Consider the following 21,915-nt stretch of genomic DNA (forward strand, 5'->3'; position numbering starts at 1 on the left):
CAATGAGCACATGTTAAATATATCTGAGGTGTGTACTGATGCTTTTCCTCCATCCTTTCTTCCTGACTTATAATCAGACTGTCAAATCACAATTGCTGTCTTTTGCTCTCCCCCGCAGAAGCAGCCAATTCCCTCCCTTAGTGTGTGGAAAAGCATGAAATAAAAAAATAGCCAAGTGCAGTTGTGTTTACTGAGATTTGAATTAACAAAGGCTGATTAATAATGTCTCTTCTTGAGTACTGATAGTTTCAAAACAAAGCTCAATCTCTGAATGAATGAGCTTTGGGTAACGATTTGGGGAACGATTAGTAATCGTTCACCCAAATATGAAAATTTTGTCATAATTTACTCGCAGTTTACTCAATCAAGTATTGATGGCTTTCAGTTCTCAGTAAACTCAATAGTAGAGGTTGCACCTTTTTTTTTTTTTTTGGTCATTTATTATATTTTAGCTCACAACCCAGAAATAGCCCCTTTAGCTACATGCACATCTTGTGTTATTTACAAATGGGCTCACATGTAAATTATAAAGTAATAAGTCCCCGCTGTTCCATTGAGCCTGGACTGCACCTGCTTTGGCTCAACTCAACCTCCATTGTGCCAAGACTGGACAAATCTGTCCAAAAACCAAACAGTTATGGCTTATGTTGGCTTAATGTGTTGTTTAAATGTGTTGGGTGTATTTTTTTCTATTAAAATATTTTCTTTTATCCCATCTTTAAATGCAGATTGTAAGTACATCTAAATAAGCCATTCATAGTGCTGTTGAAACATTACTGATTGTTTGAGCATCCCGAAAAGGGGTGCACCTCTCATACAGTGTCCTAACTTGAGAGCTGTCGTTCCATCCACACAACTTTGTGATGCTGTTTGCGAATGTTTGTTGTGTTCGGGAAACACAAACTCATTGAACTATGATGATAACGACAGAACTTGCGACCATAGTTGGCTAACATTGCTTTTGCTAAATGCACCCCGCCTGACAAAGCAACACTGGCTCAACCAAACTACTTAAATTCTTTCTTTCTTTTTTATTTATTTATTTTTTAACCAGTGGGCTGGTTGCTATTGAGTCTTGAAAGGCATGGTCACCATCATCACACATGGCATCATTCCTGTTGTATTTTATCAAATAAAAACATACTCCGTATGGTTTGGAGTAACATTAGGGTGAGTAAATTGACAGAATTTTCATTTTTGGACTGGACATTTGTCCATCACTCTAAAAAATAATGTGCTGGCTCAACAAAACAACAACAAAACAACAACAACAAAAACCCATGAAATTTGCATCAATTTTTTCGAGTTATGACAACTTTGAGTGAATTTGCTTTCAAGCAATAAGCTACATTGAGTTAGAGAAACTTAATCATTTGTAGCATTACACAAATTTTTTCAGTTGATTACTCAATAAATTAAGTTGCTCCAACTACCAGAGTTGTAGCCCTGGAATCAATTAATCTTATCTATTTCAGTTCAAATCAACAGCTAGCACATGCTAAAATAACTTTTTTAACATGTATTTTTAATGAACAAGTAAGATCTTACTTGTCACTGGCATTTGCGCAGTCATTGCTTAAAAAGTCAATGAGTCAGTGTTTACCTTCATGTATCTACTCTTCAGTAATGGTATCCACAAAAACTTCACCATTACAGACACTCTTTTAAATGCCAAACATAACAGCATTAAACACTTACAGGTCTTTTCCTTCACTAAAAACAAATATATTAACATTTATTTTTAACATTTATTCTCCTTTTCTAGTCCTATGCAAAGCATGCTGGAAACTAGAAATCCACTGCCTAATTTCTGAATTTATCAAGACAATTTCATTAATTTACTACAACCTGATTTATTAACGCAGAATTTTGAGTTTAAATTACACATGATATTAAATTGATGTAATGATCAAAATTATTATGTCAACATAACTCTACACAACAATCTTTGCAACTTAAAAGGTTTAATTAAAACAATAAATTAAACTTTTTAACTTGCAACCATGCACTTATTTAAGTTGTGGCAACAGGTCCCCTGAATTACTTTTTAGGGTATTTCCCTGGCTTCAACCCCAAATGCTGCGATTTGGAAAAATGTATATTCCTTTAATATGGGACCTGAAAAGTATTTCTTGATTGACTGATTGATTGATATTTTAAACATTGTATGAAAGAAAATTCTATTGAAAGTTAAATGTACCTTAAATGCAGTGTAAGTCGCTTTGGATAAAAGCATCTGCCAACTGCATAAATGTAAACGTAAACGTAAAATCTGAATGTAAAATATTGTCTGTATTATATATTGCTCATGTTTTTCCTCATTTGTGGTTGCTTTGAATGCTTTGCCACCAATTCACCCATAAAAAATAAATTATTGTATAAATAAATTAATCGTATATGCCTTATATTAAAACTGGGCTTTTCAGGAGTACTGGATACAGACTATTGATGTGAAAAAAGCAGTGCTATATTTATAAGAGAGCGGAATGGCTATAAAAAGAAGAAAAAAATAGACTTGCAGCATTGCTCCATTTGTGTCAAAAATTGTGGAGCCCAATGCTTTTGGATGAGAGCGCTGATGTGAAGTATTGTATGAGCTTAATTATACTTTGTCACTTCAAGAAAACGTGTATTTTTATATGAATATACTGTATGTAATGTGTCTGCAAATAGTTACTTATCTATGTATGTGTGTGTGGAACATAAATAACGTGTAATGTACTCCAGTGAAATGTCACTAGTCTGTAAATAACAGGGTCCTGGTCTTGCTTTTATGAAGAGAGGTTATTTATTTTCTTCTCTGCAGTCCTTTATTTGCTCTTTTTGGCCCTGGCAGCCTGCCGTACCTATCCATTACCATAGTGCTGATACCCACACTTCAGCATGCTCATTACTGATGCACTTCTTCACATCAGTCAGGTCAAGGGCTTGATCCCCATCCATCAATGCTGTTACTTTTTTTTATTTCTCTTTTACACATATGGGACATTATGCTATCTCATGCTATATAAAGGTGAAAGCATTTGTCTTGTCTTTGACTATTAGCATCACATTGAGAGTTTAACAGTTTTGTGCTTTATAACTTTTATAAAAGTGGAAATGTGTGATGAAATATTGAAAAACCTTAAACATAAAGTTTTATTTTTTTTTTTTACACTTTAGAGAAAGTTCAGGCAGCCTAGCCAGAAATTGTATTGCTCCAAGAATGTTCTGAGAACATTACGCTATGTTCAGGTAATGTTTTCAGTGGCAGGTTTTATTTTTGTTCCCAGAATGTTCTCCTAAAATGTAGGATAACATTCTCTAAAAATATTCTAAAAATGTTTAGTGATACCATTGTTAGAACATTACCCCCTAACATTCTTGAAGTTTTTAGCAGGAAGTTTCAGTGGGCACTGGAAGTTGACTCCAACGTTGCTCAGATGTCAAATTTAGATCGAAAATGAAAATCGATTTGTTGATTTCCAACGTTTGTTTGACATCAAGCTCTAAAGTCATTAAACAACTCCAAAAACAGCATTACCAGCGTCACTTATTATAAACCAGCTTTATTTATTTATTCATATATGTATGAAAGTTCTTTTTGAGAATTACAGAGGTTTAGATGTTGATGTTTTATTTAAAATAATAGTTTGGTTTAAATCACTATTATGGTGATCTGTGTTTTCTTTAGTTGGCCAGTTTGACTCTTGACTTTTTAACGTTAGTTTTTCTCTGTCTACTGTAACTGTTTGTTATGGCAAGAACAACAAGAGTAAATGTGATGTGATGTTGGCTACTCGTTGATGATAAAGATATTATCATCATGTAGTGGTCTGATTATCTGATTTCATCCACATTCTAATCTATTTTATTAATTTCATATTACTGATTATAACAACCCTGTGATTCTACAGCATGAGATCCAGCATTGTTTTAAAGGTGTAATATGTAATATTTTTGCAGTAAAATATCCAAAAATCACTAGGTCAGTGTTATATATTTTGTTCACTTGAGTAGTTACAATATCCCAATTGTTTCCAACTATTTTTAAATCAAGAGAAAACTGCAGTTTTAACCAAGGCTCCGGGAAGTGTGAGGAGTCGCCTGTCAATTGCGTCATACCCGCGTTACCCTTATGGTTTTATTTTGTAGATACCATGGAAACACCAAAGACGCTTTAAAATATTACACGTTTTAATAGACAAGAGAACATCTGTTTTGATATATTTATAGATAGAAAATGAATTGTTGTTATATAACTCAACACGTTTAGTCTTATTGTTTAAATCTAATTTTCTTGATTTTTTGCGAGTACCATGCTTTACCATGCCTCAGAGAAAAACACTATTTTGTGAAGAAGCTAACATAGCATAATCAGATGCAGCTTTATTTTTATTAACAGTAATACATAATTTTCGCCATCATACAATACGTTTTAAAATTAATTGCATGTCATTCATTAACACAAGACATCCAATATTTAATATGATATTCTAAAATCGATCTATCTAACAAGTGTCTCACAGCAGCCGCTGAGCGAACGCACAGAGTAACGTTATAACATTTTCAACACTCAAATGTATCTAATAATAACCAGAGCTGCGTTACCTCATACTCATAACTGAAAAAGCGGAAGCAGGGCTGGCGACTGTGTCATAATAAAAAGTTCCGCTGCTCGTGAGGCGTGTTGCGTAATCGCTCCAGCGGCCTCGTTCAGCTCCCACAACACTCGGTCCTGCTCTGCTTCATACTACAGTAACGTTAATAATCTCATCCATGAACATGAGTTCTTCCCAACTCCAATCCCTATTCTTTTGCATCGTCTGTTGAGATGGAGACCACATTTCCCAAGATTCCGCTCTAAAACTTGGCGTCATCAAGCTATGCCTTTGTTTTGAATAGGCTTCTAGTGACCTCTAGCGGACAAAATTATTACATATTGTACCTTTAATCAGATCATCTGAATAATTAAAATAACACTATGCACATAAAGTTTTAAACTCCACCGCCATTAAGACACACACAAACATCAAGGATCAGCATATGAATCTCAACAATGGTGACACGCATTCGTGCATATGTGCATCATACAAAACTCATCCATGGCTCCCAGAATGCATTGCGGCATGAATAATGTCACCATTGTTGATTCAAGTCAAACATTGATTCTTGATGTCTGTGTGTGCCTTAGGATCCAGTAGTTGAAAATCCCACTGATTAAAACACTGCTGGATTTCATGCTGTAGAAACACATTAGTATAATCAATTATATGAAATTATTAATAACATAAACTCTGGATGAGATCAATTGATCAGACCACTACTTGATGGTTACATCTTTATTTTCATTATGTAGCCAACATAATTTTTTTTCTTGGCATAAAAAGCAGTTACAGCAGCCAGAGAAAAAACTAACATTAAAAATTCAGGAGTCAAACTGCCCAACTAAATCAAACACTGATCACCACAATGGACATCAAACCGAACAATTATTTTTAATATATCATCCACATCTAAACTGAATTTAATGGTTCAATTGTTCAATGGCACGTTTCACTGTACACAAGCACTTTCAGCAACATCTAAACCATGAAATATTTTAAAGCAGAGCATGTACACTACAAATATATTTTACCACACAATCTCATGGCAGTTCATAACCATTTAACATTTTGATGAAATTCATACATTTCATACATACATTTTTGCTTACATCCCACTGAAGGTTAGTTTTAGGGGTGGTTTTAGTGGAAGACCTTCATGTTCACTTTTTTATTTTATTTCTTTTTTTAATTGTAAGTTTTCGTAGAAATATTATTGTACACCTCTTAAAATAATTACATTTTCTTATGAGATCGGGTTGTATATTATCAAATATTATACTTGACATGGTGACTTAGAAATCAGTAAACTCTCATATATTTAGCTGACTTTTCACAACTTTGAGGAGTAAAAACACTTATATTCAGTCTGTCTGGAAATTAAATTGGATTTACTAGCAGGCGGGATGATACGATAAGTACTATTGAGGATGAAATAATCACTGAATTTGAGTTGGCAAGGTTAGCAACATCAAATATTTGAAAGATTTTTCAGGGTTTTGTTTAAGAATCACACAGCATTATTTAAATTAGTTTTTCAATTTTAATGAGGACTAGTATGTCTCAGAAAAAGCGACACATATAAGAGCTATACAAACTGTGACTGATTGCTTTTCATCAGATGACTCTTCCTGTCTTTGTGGGTCAGAATAAGCTCCAGTATGTACCAGAATTTGCAGTCTAGACAAAAGTCTGGTTATTTTATATTTTATCACATAGACAGAATTCACTTTGTTGATGGAATTATCAAACATGAGCGACTGCAGAGGTATTATAACAGAGATGTCAGATCTTCAGTCATGTCGACTTGTTGTTCAAAGAATTAGGGAATTACAGAGAATTACAAATATTGTGATAGTTTGCCAATGTGTTGCATAATAAAGAATAAACACTTAAAAAAACACATTCCACATTCACATTTCAACAGATTTCCCTCAGGGATGGTGAATGAATTCACTTTGAGCCGTGTTATCGCCTAGTCAATATTCATCCCATTGGATCATGGCTTTAAAAAATGTATCTATTGCCTACATGTAATTAATGATGTTCAAAGGTAATGTATGTAAAAGATAAATTGCTGATGACGTCAACCCTTTTCTCTAACAACAGCACTGAGAAACTGAAATGAATGCCACTTCTGGAGGAAGAATGTCAACATGTTAATCCTTTTGCAGTCTCATGACCTCTGGCCATTTTTTTGTTTATTTATGTTTTAAGGTTATAGAAATTATATTGTGAATTTGTGACACCACACCACTACCAATGTCACTTTAAATATATAGACTATAGTAACTAAAGGATGTATGCAGGATTACATAATGCGAGTCAATGTGACACTCAATACTTGGTTTTATCTAACAATTAAAAATAAACATTAAAAATGACATTCAAACATGCAGTGACTTGAATGCACCTACAATGCTTTTTATTTTTATTGTTATTTTTTTTTATTTATAAAAAATTATATTATATTATATTATATTATATTATATTATATTATATTTATTCTTAAGTCGTTTGGCATAATCTTAGAGGAAAAAATAACAAACTGCTTAATTTTATTAATTTTAGAAGAAAAAAAAAATTGGTAACACTTTACCTAAAGAACAGTAAATAATTGTTTAAAGTTAAAATGCATTATACTATTTGCAGATTCAGAAATTGGTTGTCTGTCCTTGTGTTTTAATGCATTGTACTTTCTAAAGGTGTGTTCAATGATTGAACAAGTATTATAATGTATTATAACTTAGGTTACAATTATTAATGAGACCATACAATGCATAAGGTGCATTACAAAGCATAATTAACACATTAAAAATACTTTTATTATGCATTATACATAAAGGCTTTAAGTAAAGTGTTACCAAACATTTGTCTACAATCTTAAAGGTATACTATGAGACCAACATGCAGCATATTACAAAACAAACAGGAAATAATATTGAAATGATAATTACAAAAAGTTTATTTGTTATTATTATTGGTATAAAAGTTTTTCAAAACAATTTGAAACCAACATGAATATAAAGAGAATTTGACATTCATATACACTAGTTTTTTTGTTAGTTTTTATTACTTATTTGCCATTGTCCCTATTACCAATACTTGATTGATTGATTGAATGATTGCAATTGACTTTATCACAAGAACTAAAACAAATAATGTGGAGAACATTTGTTACTCAATTTGGTGCAGAAATATGTGCTAGCAAATTGCACCAGCAGTTTTAGGGTGCTTATTGGCACTCATTCAGCAAACCCAAACTTGTGGTAGTGCATCCTAAAATAGTTTGACTACATTTCACATAGTAGCAGTTCTTGGCCCAAATAAACTGCAGACTTTTGGCTGCTAATCAATGAGGATGACTAGAGAGAAAGATGAGAAAGATGCACAAGGTCATGCACGTTTGGAGAGAAATAAGTTATAGTAATGATATGGAATTAGGGGAAATAATATGAGAAAAATGATTTTGGAATATCCCAAACAAACAATAAAAGCACAATAAATAAGTAAATAAATAAATAAATAAATAGTCAGTTTGTCATTAATTCAATTTAACTATAAGTGGCAGCGCACTTTGAAAAGCCACTATTATTTCTTACCACAAGAGTCTCTTTTGCAGTTTAATAATCACACAAGGCCGTATCACAATTTTGCAATGCAGTGCAAACATGTAACCTTTGTGCAATTATTTAGGCCTTCATAGAATTTACATCTCTGTTAAAAACAGTTGATGTTCAAAGGCCCTTGTTATTGGCACCCTGGAGTATAGGCCCCTCCATACATATTGTTGAGACAAAAAAAAAAAAAAAGGATGAGAGATTCTATTTGATTCATATGTGATCATGAAAAACCAATTGCTGTTTTATGTGCTGTTCCAGAAGTGAAGGTTGTAACTCAAAGATAGGACCCTCCATTCTGGGCCTCAAGGGCCCCCAGAAATCAATCCTACCTTTCCCTCCTTAACAACGCTTCTGCTCCAGACAAAATAAATAGAGGGTGGTTTCAAGCCATGTGCCACAAATTGCAACATTTTCCGAAATATTGGAGGCTGATAGCTGTGTTGAGCAGTTTTTAGTATAAATTTAAAGCTGTTGAAAGAGAAATAATATTTCCCTCCTTCAGGAACAAAACACCCGCTGACAACTGCAACAAAAACCTTAAATATATAGTTAACTTAACGTAATAATTTAAAAAAATAATGTATGATAATTTACTCACCCTAATGTTGTTCTAAACTAAGAGATAGGGCCCTCCATTCTGGAAGTACTTCGGGGCCCTGGGAATTCTGGGCCCCAAGCCATGGGCCATAAATTGCAACATTTTTGGAAACATATGGGGCCTATAACTGTTTTTAGGAATAAACTGTGTCATTTACATGTTACAAATTGTCTCCCAAAATTACACCTGAACTCTTTTGTGTGGATTTGTAAGGAATTACAAACAAGATGAGTTGGTGCCTATTTAGGATGATAAAAACAGCACCCTAAGTCTCATAATATTTTATTTTAAGGCTGCCAAGAGTGCAGATGTAGTTGGAGTCATACATATTGTGGGTGGATAGGGGATTGTTAAAAAAAAAAAAAAAAAAAGGGATCTTTCTCTCCGCAGGCACTTGAGCTGATTCTGTGCGGGGGCAGGAGCAGCAGGGAGTCATATACGCGCAGAAACACACACACAAGCAAAACACACGCTCACCCCTCAGAACTACAGGAGCACGGATTCATCCCCCACATGCTCACTAATGCTTGCACTGTCGCAGTAGTAAAACCAGCAGTAGTTGGTGCAGTATGCACAATTCATATCTATCAGAGTGGTGAGTCGCTGCTCTAGCCTCTGCCGTGTTCCGAGCAAACAGAGGAAATTCTGGGTGCTTTGACAATTTTTTTTTAATACTTAAAATTATTGTACCTATTTTTATTTGTATACTTTTATAATTATATTTTATTATTTATTTTTAATCATTTATTATTCATTTTGAAAATGGTTACTTAACTTTCATGAAATCATATTTCCTCTCCTAAGGATCAAAATACCAGCTATCAGCGGCAAAAAAAAAAAGGAAAAAAATCTTTTGTCTCAGTGTTTCTTCTTTTGTTTTGTATTGAATAAATAAAATATTGATGACAGAAAAAAGACATAAAAATATATAGAGAGAGAGTTCATCTAAGGTTACCCAAAGCTTCAAAGCTTCAACTTATTAAAGCAATAAGCCCCAAGAAGCCGTGGTTTATGGCTCAACAAAGCTGAACTGTTTTATAAATATAAATAGACATTACTTCACTTGCTTTTACTACCATTGTACACACAAACTCACATACACATTGTCTATAGCATTGTATGTGTGTTCGTGGATGTTTGGCATGGCACCAGCCTTTCTGTATGGTCTCACTTGGAATGTATGTTTGTGTGTTATGTAGTTTACACACTTTGTGTTTTGATGTCCCTATGACTCCTCACCTCTGTATACCTGCTTTTACATCTTCTCACCCCTTCATTTTGTTTGCTCTCAGTCTGTCCTCAAGAGAACAATGTGGCTACATTCAATGAATGAATGAATAATGAAAGAAAGAAAGAAAGATTATTAACCAGTTACTCAGGCTTATCTATTTACAAGTTGCAAACATAAAACCATCAAGGAAAAAGGAAAAGAAAAACAGACATTCTTATCAGACAATGAGCACTCCGTGTTTTTAGCACTATCTATTTTTGTTCCCTAGCTGTGCCACCTGCTGAGAGGAAGCTTTATTTCAACATCTATTATTCACAGCTTCCACTTCTTAGAAACTTTCAGATAGAATAGATTCAACTTATGTAATTCTTCTTCAGTCCACTGGACTGACTCTAAGTGCCTATGAATCGTGAAATATGGAGCACTTTCTCTTTAAACATTAAGGGTGTGTTCACACTTGGCAGGTTTGGTTCGATTAAAATGAATTCTGGTGTGATTGCTCTGTTAGTGTAGTTCAATTGAATAAGTGTGAACACTGCCATCCAAATCCTGGTGCGCACCAAATAAGAAGATCGAGACTCCCGAAAAGGTTTGGAACCCACTTCCAAATGAACTCTGGTGCAGTTTGACTAAAATTTTAATATACAATGGAACAATGACATCTAAACGAACCAACAACAGGACGTGATGTCACAAGATATCACCCTAAATAGATCAGGGTATGCTCAGGCATACCCTGTTTTTCTCGTCATTGGAGTTACATTGCCCATTAAAGATTGGTACAGGTGTCCAAATTGCCGTTTCCTTGCAGCAGATCTGCATCTGTGTGACGGAGGAATTCATGGCACTGTTTTGACTCTTTTGCACATTTTAAAACTATTTATGTGTTCTCAGCTGGTACCATATGTACGCACATACAACGAGCACATTTTGCCCAGTTCAGAGCATGGTTTTGTATGTTTGTTAAGTTTCGTCACAAAATATACATCATAAAAGCCTTTTGTGTGTGTGTGTGTGTGTGTGTGTGTGTGTGTGTGTGTGTGTGTGTGTGTGTGTGTCTTTAGGTTCTGTGTTAAAAATGACAGTGTGAACACTAACTGAACCAGGGCTAAATTTATCTTTTTCGTTTTTTGGTCAGAACCAAAAGAACCAAGAGAACAGAACTACAAGTGTGAACACCCTAAGTGTTTTTCTGTGCCTCTTGTGGAACGAAACAGAATTGCAGAAATGTCATTGGTTGGAAATCATGTTGCCCTGCCTCAAATTTATGGCATTAATTGAGATATCATTGGTGTGTTTGGCTGGTTGGGATGCTCAAACAAACAGAACAATGTTTTAAAAAATACCACAGTGTTTATACTTTTTGCAGAACTCAACGTACAAATAGCATACTTATAGTCTCTGCAAATGAATCTTGGATAAGATAGAAAACTACATAGTTCTGCTTTCCACAGTTCACAAATTACATTAAATTAACCTATTTTTTTCTTAATAAATGTCTGAGTATATGTTTTACACTTTTTACTAACCCAATAAAATGACAAGCAAAAAATCCTGTGTCCTCCATGTCAGTCTAAGATTTTGTCCTAAATAAGATAACGAGAAGCAGCACTCTACAGATAATTTTTGGTCACGTTTGTATTTCTGTTGCACGAAGTATCCCCACCTGCATTACAAAATCGTACAATTATGTGAGCAAGAAACATGTTCATTGATTGCCATTCAAAAGTAGCTGAACTGCTCTTTCATTTGTTGTAAAAGGGATCTAAAAGGATGGAACACAAATTTTCTGCATTGGGCAACCAATCATCCAACAGTGCCTCTTGTTGTTGTCTATCTTCTTTATAGTTGAAAAAATGGAGAAACATTTGTGCTGTGTTATAAGCCTATGTCTTCTATGTAACTTATATGAAGAATTATCCAATGCTTAGCCTGAACAAGTGTTTTTTTTCCCATATTCAGAGGATGAATGGATTAGCAGTATTTTCCCCCTGAACAAGCTCTCCGCTTTTCACTTTTATTCCTCCAATCCTTTTCCCCCTTGGGGATATCCTGTGTGTGTGTGTGCCACGCTGCATACGCTGCCTGTAATGTTCTGATTTCGTGCTCACTGACTCCAGTCTTATCGCCTTAGCCATTTCTGGAAGGATTTGATCTTTATCGCTCCTTTCAATCCCGCCAGCGATGCCGCAAACGCATGTTGAAATAAGATACAGGCACTATACTCCTCAAACCATTATGGTCCGCAGACATATATCTTGTGAGTCTTTTTTTCAAAGTATATTTAGGTTGATTCCTGGATAAAAGCTTTTAAACTCCTGTCATGTTTAAATATGTTGGTTTATTAGTTAGAAGGAAGTTTTAATTTGGATTCCCTTATATTGAAAATGCAAGAAAGAAAATATATCATATTTTGAAATAGTGACAACTCAGTTCTGTTTTCGAAACCCATCTCTGCTCTAAATCCTAGTTAACTGCCTTGGTATCTACAGTACTGCCTACATAGGCAGCTACTTTTGAAGTCAATGGAACCTAATAAGTTTTCAAACACTCTACTGGGCATCAGACAAATAGTCAAGATAACACCATGTCTCCAATGCTTTGTGCTTCAAATGAGGAGTGATTTGAAGAACAAGCATGGGAGACATGCTAGCATCTTGACTCTAATAACAACACTGTAATAAGCTTAAAAATGCATGCTACCCACAAATATTGGTTAAAATAGTCATTTTTTGTTTAATAAATATTTGTTTGGTATCAAATGGCAAAGGGTAAGTTATCTCTCAAGGGTAAATTTCTCTCAAGTTTACGCCAATTTGGAACAACCCCCCAGTGCTCATTGCAATGTATTCTGGGATTGGCCTATCACACATGCAGTGCTGCCTTAGATGTTGGCCAAACAGAAGTATCTTAGAAGAACCTACCATTTGGCCTTTATGTTAGGTGCAGGTTCATGATGCCTTAAAATGTTGTCTAGGTATGCAGGCATCTCGCTAGGTTTTGGAGTTATTTTCATTTTTCTTTGTCCACTAACTCATACTAAATTCTTTTCAGTTTCTCTCCCTTCCAAACTTTGTGGGGGGCACATATTCCCCCCTTTAAATCTGTGTGCCATTCTTGCTTGCTGTTCTTTAGGAAAGTATTGCCTATCAAACATCTAATTCAATTCCATTTACAATCAGCAGCTTTTTTGCATTGTCGCCCCCATTGCCGTGTCATGGATGGAAAGATAATTGAGTTTTGCTGCTTCATGCATACATTGATGCCAGCGGAGCCTTTTAAAAGCCTGTTTGTGTGCAGAACTCTGACTATGACCTGTCCTGGACCACTAGCACTCTGTGATATTAGACTGTGCTTAGACAAATGCATACAGGCCCTGAGTGCTCCTAATGCCTCTCTGTGCTTCACACACCACACATACGCAGTCACACTCACTCATGCTAAAAGAAAGAACCATGTGAGGGCGCCAGGGACTGAAAGGGTAGAACTCAGAAAGAAAAACAGGGTTGAACATAAATGGAGAGAGTGATCTAATGTGACATGGAGAAAGGGGGGAGTTAAAACAGAGAGGGCGATGAAAGGCGAGAGATCCACGGTCCCACTTCAAAAGCAAAATAAAAGCCCCTACTCTCATCTACATCCTCATAGATTCAACCAAATGGCTTGTAGAGACAATCTCACAACACTTAATGGGAGAACGAGCCCATTAAATTCTGGAAAAATTGGTCATCTTTACACTGCAAAGGAAGCTACATCTTAGCTAGCTTGACACCACACAAAGGGGCACTTAGACTTTTTAATGCATTTACAGTATCTACAATAACATGCAACCTAATAATTTGAAAGCTTTCTTGGCATATTTTTTTTTAGATATGCTAGAAAGGCAAATGCGACAATTATGAGGTGTCATGCTGAGATTCCTAACATCTGTAGTCAGCTGACTGTTGTTTTCACTGACAGGACCATTCAGATGACTCAAAAGCTTCTCACTGTCATTGTAAAGTTGACACTAAATTGACTCTAGTTTGTGGGTGGGGCTCCCACTCAATGGGAGTCCAGAAGGTTTGTGGGGTGCCACTGAGTTAGCCTGAAAAATTCCATAGCTACAACAGGTCACAGAACAACACCACAGAAGAGCAGTAAATGTACAGCACTGATAGCTGCATGACTGTGTCTGTCATGTCTGTGTGTGTCATGTTGGGTGTTGCAAAGTCACTGTGTGTCCCATCCTCCCCCTCTGGTTGTCTGGTAACTCTCGTGTCCATCCTGGAATGGACAGTAGGGGCTACAGCCCCGAGACAATCGCTTCATCTCTCTTTCTCTTTGCCCCAAAGGGCACAGTTGATGAGAGAAAAGGGAGGGAGAGATTGACATTGACCCATCCAGGCCACGCCCCCCTGAGCTGGAGGACAAGGTCAAATGGTGCCTGGGCTGCAGGCTGACTCTTCGTTTTCTCCTCCTTTCCGCAGTGAAGAGCCACCCTCCCCTTCTCCCACTGCAACACCATCACCTGCCACATCACCATCACCCGGGGTGACCATCACCAGTGCCTCCCAGCCCGAGGTCCAGGTGGCACCTCAGGTTGCAGGGAGCACTGTGACATCTGTCGATGAAGGAGGGGGAGATGGGGATCGAGATGGAGGTGAACCACAAGAGAGAGGGAGTGCAGAAGTGGAGAAGGAAGAGGTGAGGGCACAAGAGATAGAGCAGGAGGAAGAAAAACCCCAGGCGCAACCCCAACAACCAATACAGGAGGAGCTGAAAAAGGAGACAGAGGAGCAGGAGAGGGAAGCAGCAAGTACGGGAGGCACAGGAAGGAGGCCAAGCTTGCATCACACTGCTTCCCCAATCAGAGTACAGAGGAATGGAGCATGCAGCCACTCCACCACCTCCGACTATGAACTCTCACTCGACCTCAAAAACAAGCAGGTAGGGAGCAAGGCACTGTGGGATTTCAGTCTTGAGGACGTGTGAATGTATGCTTCAGGCTCTTGAGGATTGGCTGTTGTGTATCCGATGGTTGCTTTTAGTGGCTGAGTGTGTTGGAGTGTGTTGAAGTTGGTACAGGGTGCCAGGCCTTATTGGAGTTGGATGTTTACAGGTTGATCATCCATCCTCATCTCATACACATCCATTACTATCTCCATCAGCTTTCTAACTTATCTCAAAGCCCACATGGAATCTGCATTGAATTATGTAGTTGTATGGTAAAATGTGTTAAACGGAACTGAAGAGTATTGGAGGCCATTCACTCAATATGTGTTCTTGCATTATAAACTGATAAACGAAATTGAACAGAAGGTATATAGACACATTAACTACCATACACCTTTAAAATAATCCAGTACATTTGTGCCCGGTTTCACAGACAAGTCTCAAGCCTAGTCTCAGACTAAAATGCTTGTTTGAACTGTCTTAACTGAAAGTAACTTGCACTGGCATATCTTAAAATATGACAGTGCCATTGTTTTGTCTCAAGATGCACACCAGTAATGTTTTTTTTTAAGGCACATTTATAAAAGCTGCTTACATGTCCTAATTAAACTAAGGCGTAATTCTGGTTTAATCGAAGACTTCTCTGTGAAAACAGGCCAAAAGGTTATTGAAACTATTAAGTATTTAAACTGCTTTTAATTTGACAGAGCTATTTAGAAGCACAATACTCATGATCAAAAAATTACATTTAGCGCATGTAAACTTATTCAACAATGAAAAAGAAGAGAAACAAAAAAAACAACACAGATGCAATGCAAGAACACATTCTTTGTAAATGGCCCCATACACTTCAAATTAGCTAACAATATTTTATAAATGCAAGTGACAAGAGACTTCTGTGGGGCTTTCTGCAAGATTCACAGATTCTGTGCAAACCTACCTGTCATTCTTATTGTATTGTTTGGGGAAAGAGTAGACGCACCATCTCTAGTTCTGTTCCAAAACCCAGTGAACTGCCTGCCTACACAGTATTTTAAGAAATCATAGGTGCACACAAGATGCAACAGCTGTTCCACAAGATAGGCAGCATTATTATGCTCATATTATGATAACCTCATTTGGCTGAATACCAAAAATTCATTGCAAAAAGCTCAGTGAAATTTCCATTTCAAGATGGTGGATGAGTCGAGTAAAATGTTGATTACAAATCAAAAATTCAGTAATCAAAAATAGTTTGATCCAATAAAATATTTACTATTTTTCCCAGTTTTTATGTTTTTTTTTAATGCTTATTAGAGTATCAAATTGTTAGCTTAGCGGCATGCTAATGTTAAACTTTATTGGAATCAATTGCGAGTTGAGTTGAGTCTCCTATGTGATTACATAGGAATAGATGTGTGAAATTGCTGCCTATGTACAATGTTCCAAATTACACACTTGTGATGTTCCAGGATGGTTAGGATACATCCTATGTAGACAGTAGACTGCATAGCAGCTCACTATGTTTTGGAACAGAGTTATACCTATACTGTGGCTTAATTAGAGCACAGACATGTTTCTTTACAGTACTTTGACTGAACAGAAAACACCAAGGCAGCCTCATTCAGGGACTATCAGAGGTTCCTGGAATGGTTCATGGGAGAGAAGTAGATTGAGATGACAGAGATAGAGAGAGCAAAAGCGACAGCAAGGGAGATGGATGGGAGGAGAGGCTGAGAAGGTTGTGTTGTCATGGTAACACAGAGGTGCCCTTAAAAACCCCATCCCTCATTTGTTGTCATTTTCTTGCTGAGTGTTCATATTACGAATTGCATTCCCCATCCCCCATTGTTTTTGCAGAGAATAATCTAATCGAATTATGTTTGCATTAAAAAAATGACTGACAGTGATTCATTCTGATTTTAATATCAGTACAAAATCAAATCATATTTAAATAAAAATAAATTATAAAAGGGTAGTGTTACAGTTAATTGAGCATAACAATAAACTTGATTACATATAGCTGATGCTGGGGCTAATTTGTCACACTAGAAGTCACAAGAGCTATATCTCAGTATTGCTAAGGTTCTGAGGCAGAAGTCCTTTCACAATGAAGCGCTTATTTTCTTCAGCTGTTGTTCTAGTATGCCGAAACACCAAGTTTCAAAATAATCTTAAATTAGAATCATTTCTAATATACAAACATGTATTTTTATAATAGCTGTTGATAAAAAAATAAAAAATAAAATATATACAAATTAATAAAATTCCAGGTTGAAATTGTCATGTTTTAATTCAAATAATTTGTCAAAAGTGTTTTATTATTATTAATTGTATGAAACATTACACGTTTATTTTATTATTTTTTTTTTTTTTTAAATGTTGTGTAATGGCAGGGTTAACCCATGCAGTGTGACAACATTCCCAGCTAATGGATGCAAAAACTGTTTTATAATTGGGTAGGTTTTATTTATCTACTTTCCAGCAGAAAGATTTGTTCCTGTTCCGTGACACCTCAGCCTACCTGAAAATTCAATTTGCCTCTTTTTTTAATTTGATGAAGTGCTCAGACACTGTGTTGAAACATAGCAATATCCAATATAAAATTGGTTAGCACAATCCACACAACATCCACTGCTTTCTGAACCCTCAATAAGCAACACAAATTAGCTTATGCTTATATATTTTCAAGTTGTTGTTGTTATAACCTAGAAGCTAGTGAATGTCTTCTTTTAGTATACAATGTCAAAAGTGTACACTGCAATGTATGTTATTAAATTAAATTATTTGGATTCTGAGTATCTCACTGATGCATTATTTAATGTGTATCAACATGTTATTGATGTATAGTTAAAATTTGGGCATTGTACACATCATTATATTATACATGGTAAGTCATAGGTTCAAATCTGAATCATGTAAGATCAAGATCAGGTAAAACATCACAGATACACAGCTGGCTTTGTCTGTTGAGTGAGCCAATCACAAACCACAACAGTCTACAGTTGTGTATCAGTAGCCATGGTAATGCAATGATGCAATTCTTTGTCATGGCAGTAAGCTGATCATAATTATAAGTAAAGTAAGCTGATTATAAGAAAAATGATTATACAATTTCATATAATAGCATAGAGGGCTTGGCAGTATAGTCATAATGAGTGGCATGTGATGTACTGAAATCAATGTGTTGATATGAATGTGTCTGCAGTGTTATGTACAGACGTGTGTGTACCAGCATTTGTGCTTGAGAAGTTGAGTATATGCATTCACTTGTATGGCTCTTTGTGTGTCTGCATTGATCTTCTGTCTGTAGAGGTGTGAAATCTCTCTTGAAGGCAGATAACAGTGCAGAGTCTGACACTGCGGATTAGTACTAGAGGATACTAGTATGTCTCTCACACTCTGAGACACACACACACACACACACACATACAACACAGATTTATCTGTAACTTAAATGCACCTTTATCTTGCTTATTGTCAGCATTGCTTGCAGGAATGAAGAGTTGAGGCAGGACCTAAGCACAGCAGTAACTTTTAATAACAAAAATCAAAACACTAAACAACTAATTAGAATAGATGAACAACTGAAACTGAGGACCATATATACACAGGATAACTAAGGAAGGAAACAAGAGGTGGGGCTAATCAACCAAACAATGAGTAACAATGACAACAAATGAAACATACGTCGAAACTATGACAACCTAAGAAACGGAAAGGAAAAACAGGAATAAACAAACTAAAAGTCTATGAAAATGAAAATAAAACAATGGCCGTTTCTCGATATGCATTCTTAAGCGATCATGCATTCTTGTGTTCTCACACTACGTTATCATCAACCGTCGAAGTCCAATGCCAATATCAAGAATCAAGTACATAGGATGCGTGAAAGTACTCAGATGTGTTCTTGATATCGAGGATGCATCGAATTCAGACTTACAGAATCGAACTATTTGAAATCCCAGAAGACGCTGCGGGAGGAAGATGTACGGAAGCCTGTAAGCTTTAAACTTCTCATTCTCACTTAAGAGAATCCCACTGCAAGCTCACAAATATGTGATGGATTGCGAAAGTAAACATTTGCCGTTTTATTTTGCTTAATTTTAATAAAGACCTGAAGAAAGCCTACAGTATTTTTACCGGCATATTAAAAAGACTGACATTACACAATTCTAACGTTGACAAAGCTTGAGTAACATTTACACTTTAAACACTCTACTAACTATAAGTAACTTTGCAACTACATGTCAGCTAACTCTCATTCATTTGCAACTACATATCAACTAACTCTCAGAGTATTAGTAGAGTGTTCGTTTAGGGTTCGGGTTTGTAGAATAAGTTGACATACAGTACTTGCAAAGTTACTTATAGTCAGTAGAATGTCTGCAGGGGGAGCATCAAAATAAAGTGTTAGCAGATATTAGGCAGACAGTCTACTAATACTCTAGCTGCTTTTTGACATGTAGTTGCAAAGTTGACATGTAGTTGCAAAGTTATAGTTAGTAGAATATCTAAAGTGGACTATCAAATAAAGTGTTACCAGTGAATTTTAAACCATATTGTGAAAATTGGAGTCAGAAAGCTACAGCTGTGCTTAATACATTGCTATTCACACTTCTCCTTCACCAATATGTCATTTGGGAGAAATTACCTAACCAGCAGAATCAGCTTGGATATTCTCAATCTTTTTGACATTAGACGTGTATCAGAGTGTCCTATGCTTGAAAATGCTCAAAGTGTTACTGTTATAGCTTTGTTCACACATAAAATTCCCAACTCCCAGCACAGACAAATTATCAGAGCTGAGGCTGCTGGCATTTTGACGCATATGCTTGTACAGATATATACAGAAAAAGTCTGAAAAAAAAAAAAAATGACTGAATGTAGTATTGTTTAGTTAGTGATTATATGTATTACCATCAAATGTCATTTACAAATACAATCAACTGGCTGTTGAACAAATTTAGTCAGTTGAGTGCTTTACTCCAGGTGTTTATTGACACACATTAATCAGCTTGAACTTCATTTCATGTCCAGTGCCACTCAGGATTAGGACATTACTTCTGGAGAATTCCTGTGTTCTCTTAGAGTAATTATTTTTCACAAGTGCTCCAGAAACTTCCATGAAAGCCAGGGCATCACCCCCTCACACACACACACACACACACAAACACACACACAGACACACACACTATTGCAGATAATCGTTAGCATGTGATGCATTAGATTGAACTTCCTCTTACTATAATCACTCAGAGAAACCTAGGCTAATGAAAAATGGGTATTCATGAGAAATAGGTCCATATCTCAGCCTACTGTTTTATAAATAGAACTAATCTGAATCCCCTCTGCACAACTCTCTGACAGACTTTCAAAGCAGCGACACACAGAAAAGATTGAGGTGTTTACTTGCAGTCTTGTTGCTGAACTGCTGATGTTTGAAAAAAATAAAAAGGTGGATTAGCAAATTTGATGACATTGGTGCTGAGAACAGTGAAAATAGATATTGTTCCTGTGTTCCCTCTCCTGGTTACAGTGTTTTCTGACTTTTTTTTTTAACCAGTCTGAGGTTAATATTTTGAGAAGGGGGCACAGTAAAGCTCTTTATTAATTTTTGGTATGTTTATAATTTTCACATTCAAGTAGAATTTTCATGCCATCTAAAGCTATTACATTTTGTCCCCTCAGGTCTACACACAAAACATAAATAGAAAAAATAAATATGAAGATGAAATAGATGAAGTCTGTTATTAGATGAAAATTTCAACCTTTATTTCTGAAAAAAAAAAATAATAATAATAAAAAACAATAATTAACAATACAAAACAAAAACAATAAAATAAGTAATTCTGCAGTTTATATATATATATATATATATATATATATATATATATATATGTACACCAAAGCACCCATAAAAAAAATTAACAGCAAAATACGTTTCAGAATTCACAGTGTATATTATGTGCAACAGCAAAGAGCTTGTTTACATTTTAAACAAGTCAAGTTGCGATACTGAACAGCACCACATGGAGATGGCAAAAAAAAAAAAAACCTAAACCAACCTCCTTGACCTGCATATATACTAAAGTACACAGCAACATACTGTACACAGGACAACTCCAAACATCTTGAATGTGTGTGAAAACAACGTAAATGTACTGAAATGTGTCTGTGCATAAATACAATGTGCGATCAGTGCTTCGAGTGCGCTCATACATGATTTGTCTGCACATCAATATAACGGACTCACATGCTTAAAACTTCTATAGCGAGACGCTGGTTTGCTTTATCCAGCCGAGAAACATAGTTTTCATATCATCTGGCCATGTAGCAGTGGGATGTTTCGATGTTCCATTCAGACAGGAACAGCGCGATGCATTCTTCAGATACAATGACACAATATGACAGAGAGTTCGTGTTTTAAAGCGAAACAGACACTGGAATGAATAATTCTCTCTGCCATCTCTGATATAATCAGCACAAACTTTTAAGATCATCTAACTGCGTGACGTAAATTACGTTATGATCCAATTTCACATGCTTCCGTAATTTTTTTTTTTTTTTGCGTTAAATGCGTTAAATTATTTTAATGCGTTAAAGATTTTGAATTGATCACATGTGTTAACGTGTTAATGTTGACTGGCCTGATATATATGTACAGGTGCTGGTCATATAATTAGAATATCTTCAAAAAGTTGATTTATTTCACTAATTCCATTCAAAAAGTGAAACTTGTATATTATATTAATTCATTACACACAGACTGATATATTTCAAATGTTTATTTCTTTTAATTTTGATGATTATAACTGATAACTAAGGAAAATCCCAAATTCAGTATCTCAGTAAATTAGAATATTGTGAAAAGGTTCAATATTGAAGACACCTGGTGCCACACTCTAATCAGCTAATTAACTCAAAGCACCTGCAAAGGCCTTTAAATGGTCTCTCAGTCTAGTT

The 21,915-nt window shown here is 35.7% G+C and overlaps 1 protein-coding gene across 1 annotated transcript in view; it reads left to right on the top strand.

The window, feature by feature from the left end:
• The window catches only part of iqsec3a (IQ motif and Sec7 domain ArfGEF 3a), a 182,557-nt gene that overhangs the window by 82,633 nt on the left and 78,009 nt on the right, over positions 1-21,915 (top strand). Inside the window, exon 3 of the mRNA XM_067392344.1 lies at positions 14,505-14,964. Coding sequence (XP_067248445.1) covers positions 14,505-14,964 — 460 coding nt within the window. The remainder of the gene's footprint in view (positions 1-14,504; positions 14,965-21,915) is intronic.

Source organism: Chanodichthys erythropterus, chromosome 8 (assembly GCF_024489055.1).
Source record: "Chanodichthys erythropterus isolate Z2021 chromosome 8, ASM2448905v1, whole genome shotgun sequence".
Taxonomy (NCBI): domain Eukaryota; kingdom Metazoa; phylum Chordata; class Actinopteri; order Cypriniformes; family Xenocyprididae; genus Chanodichthys; species Chanodichthys erythropterus.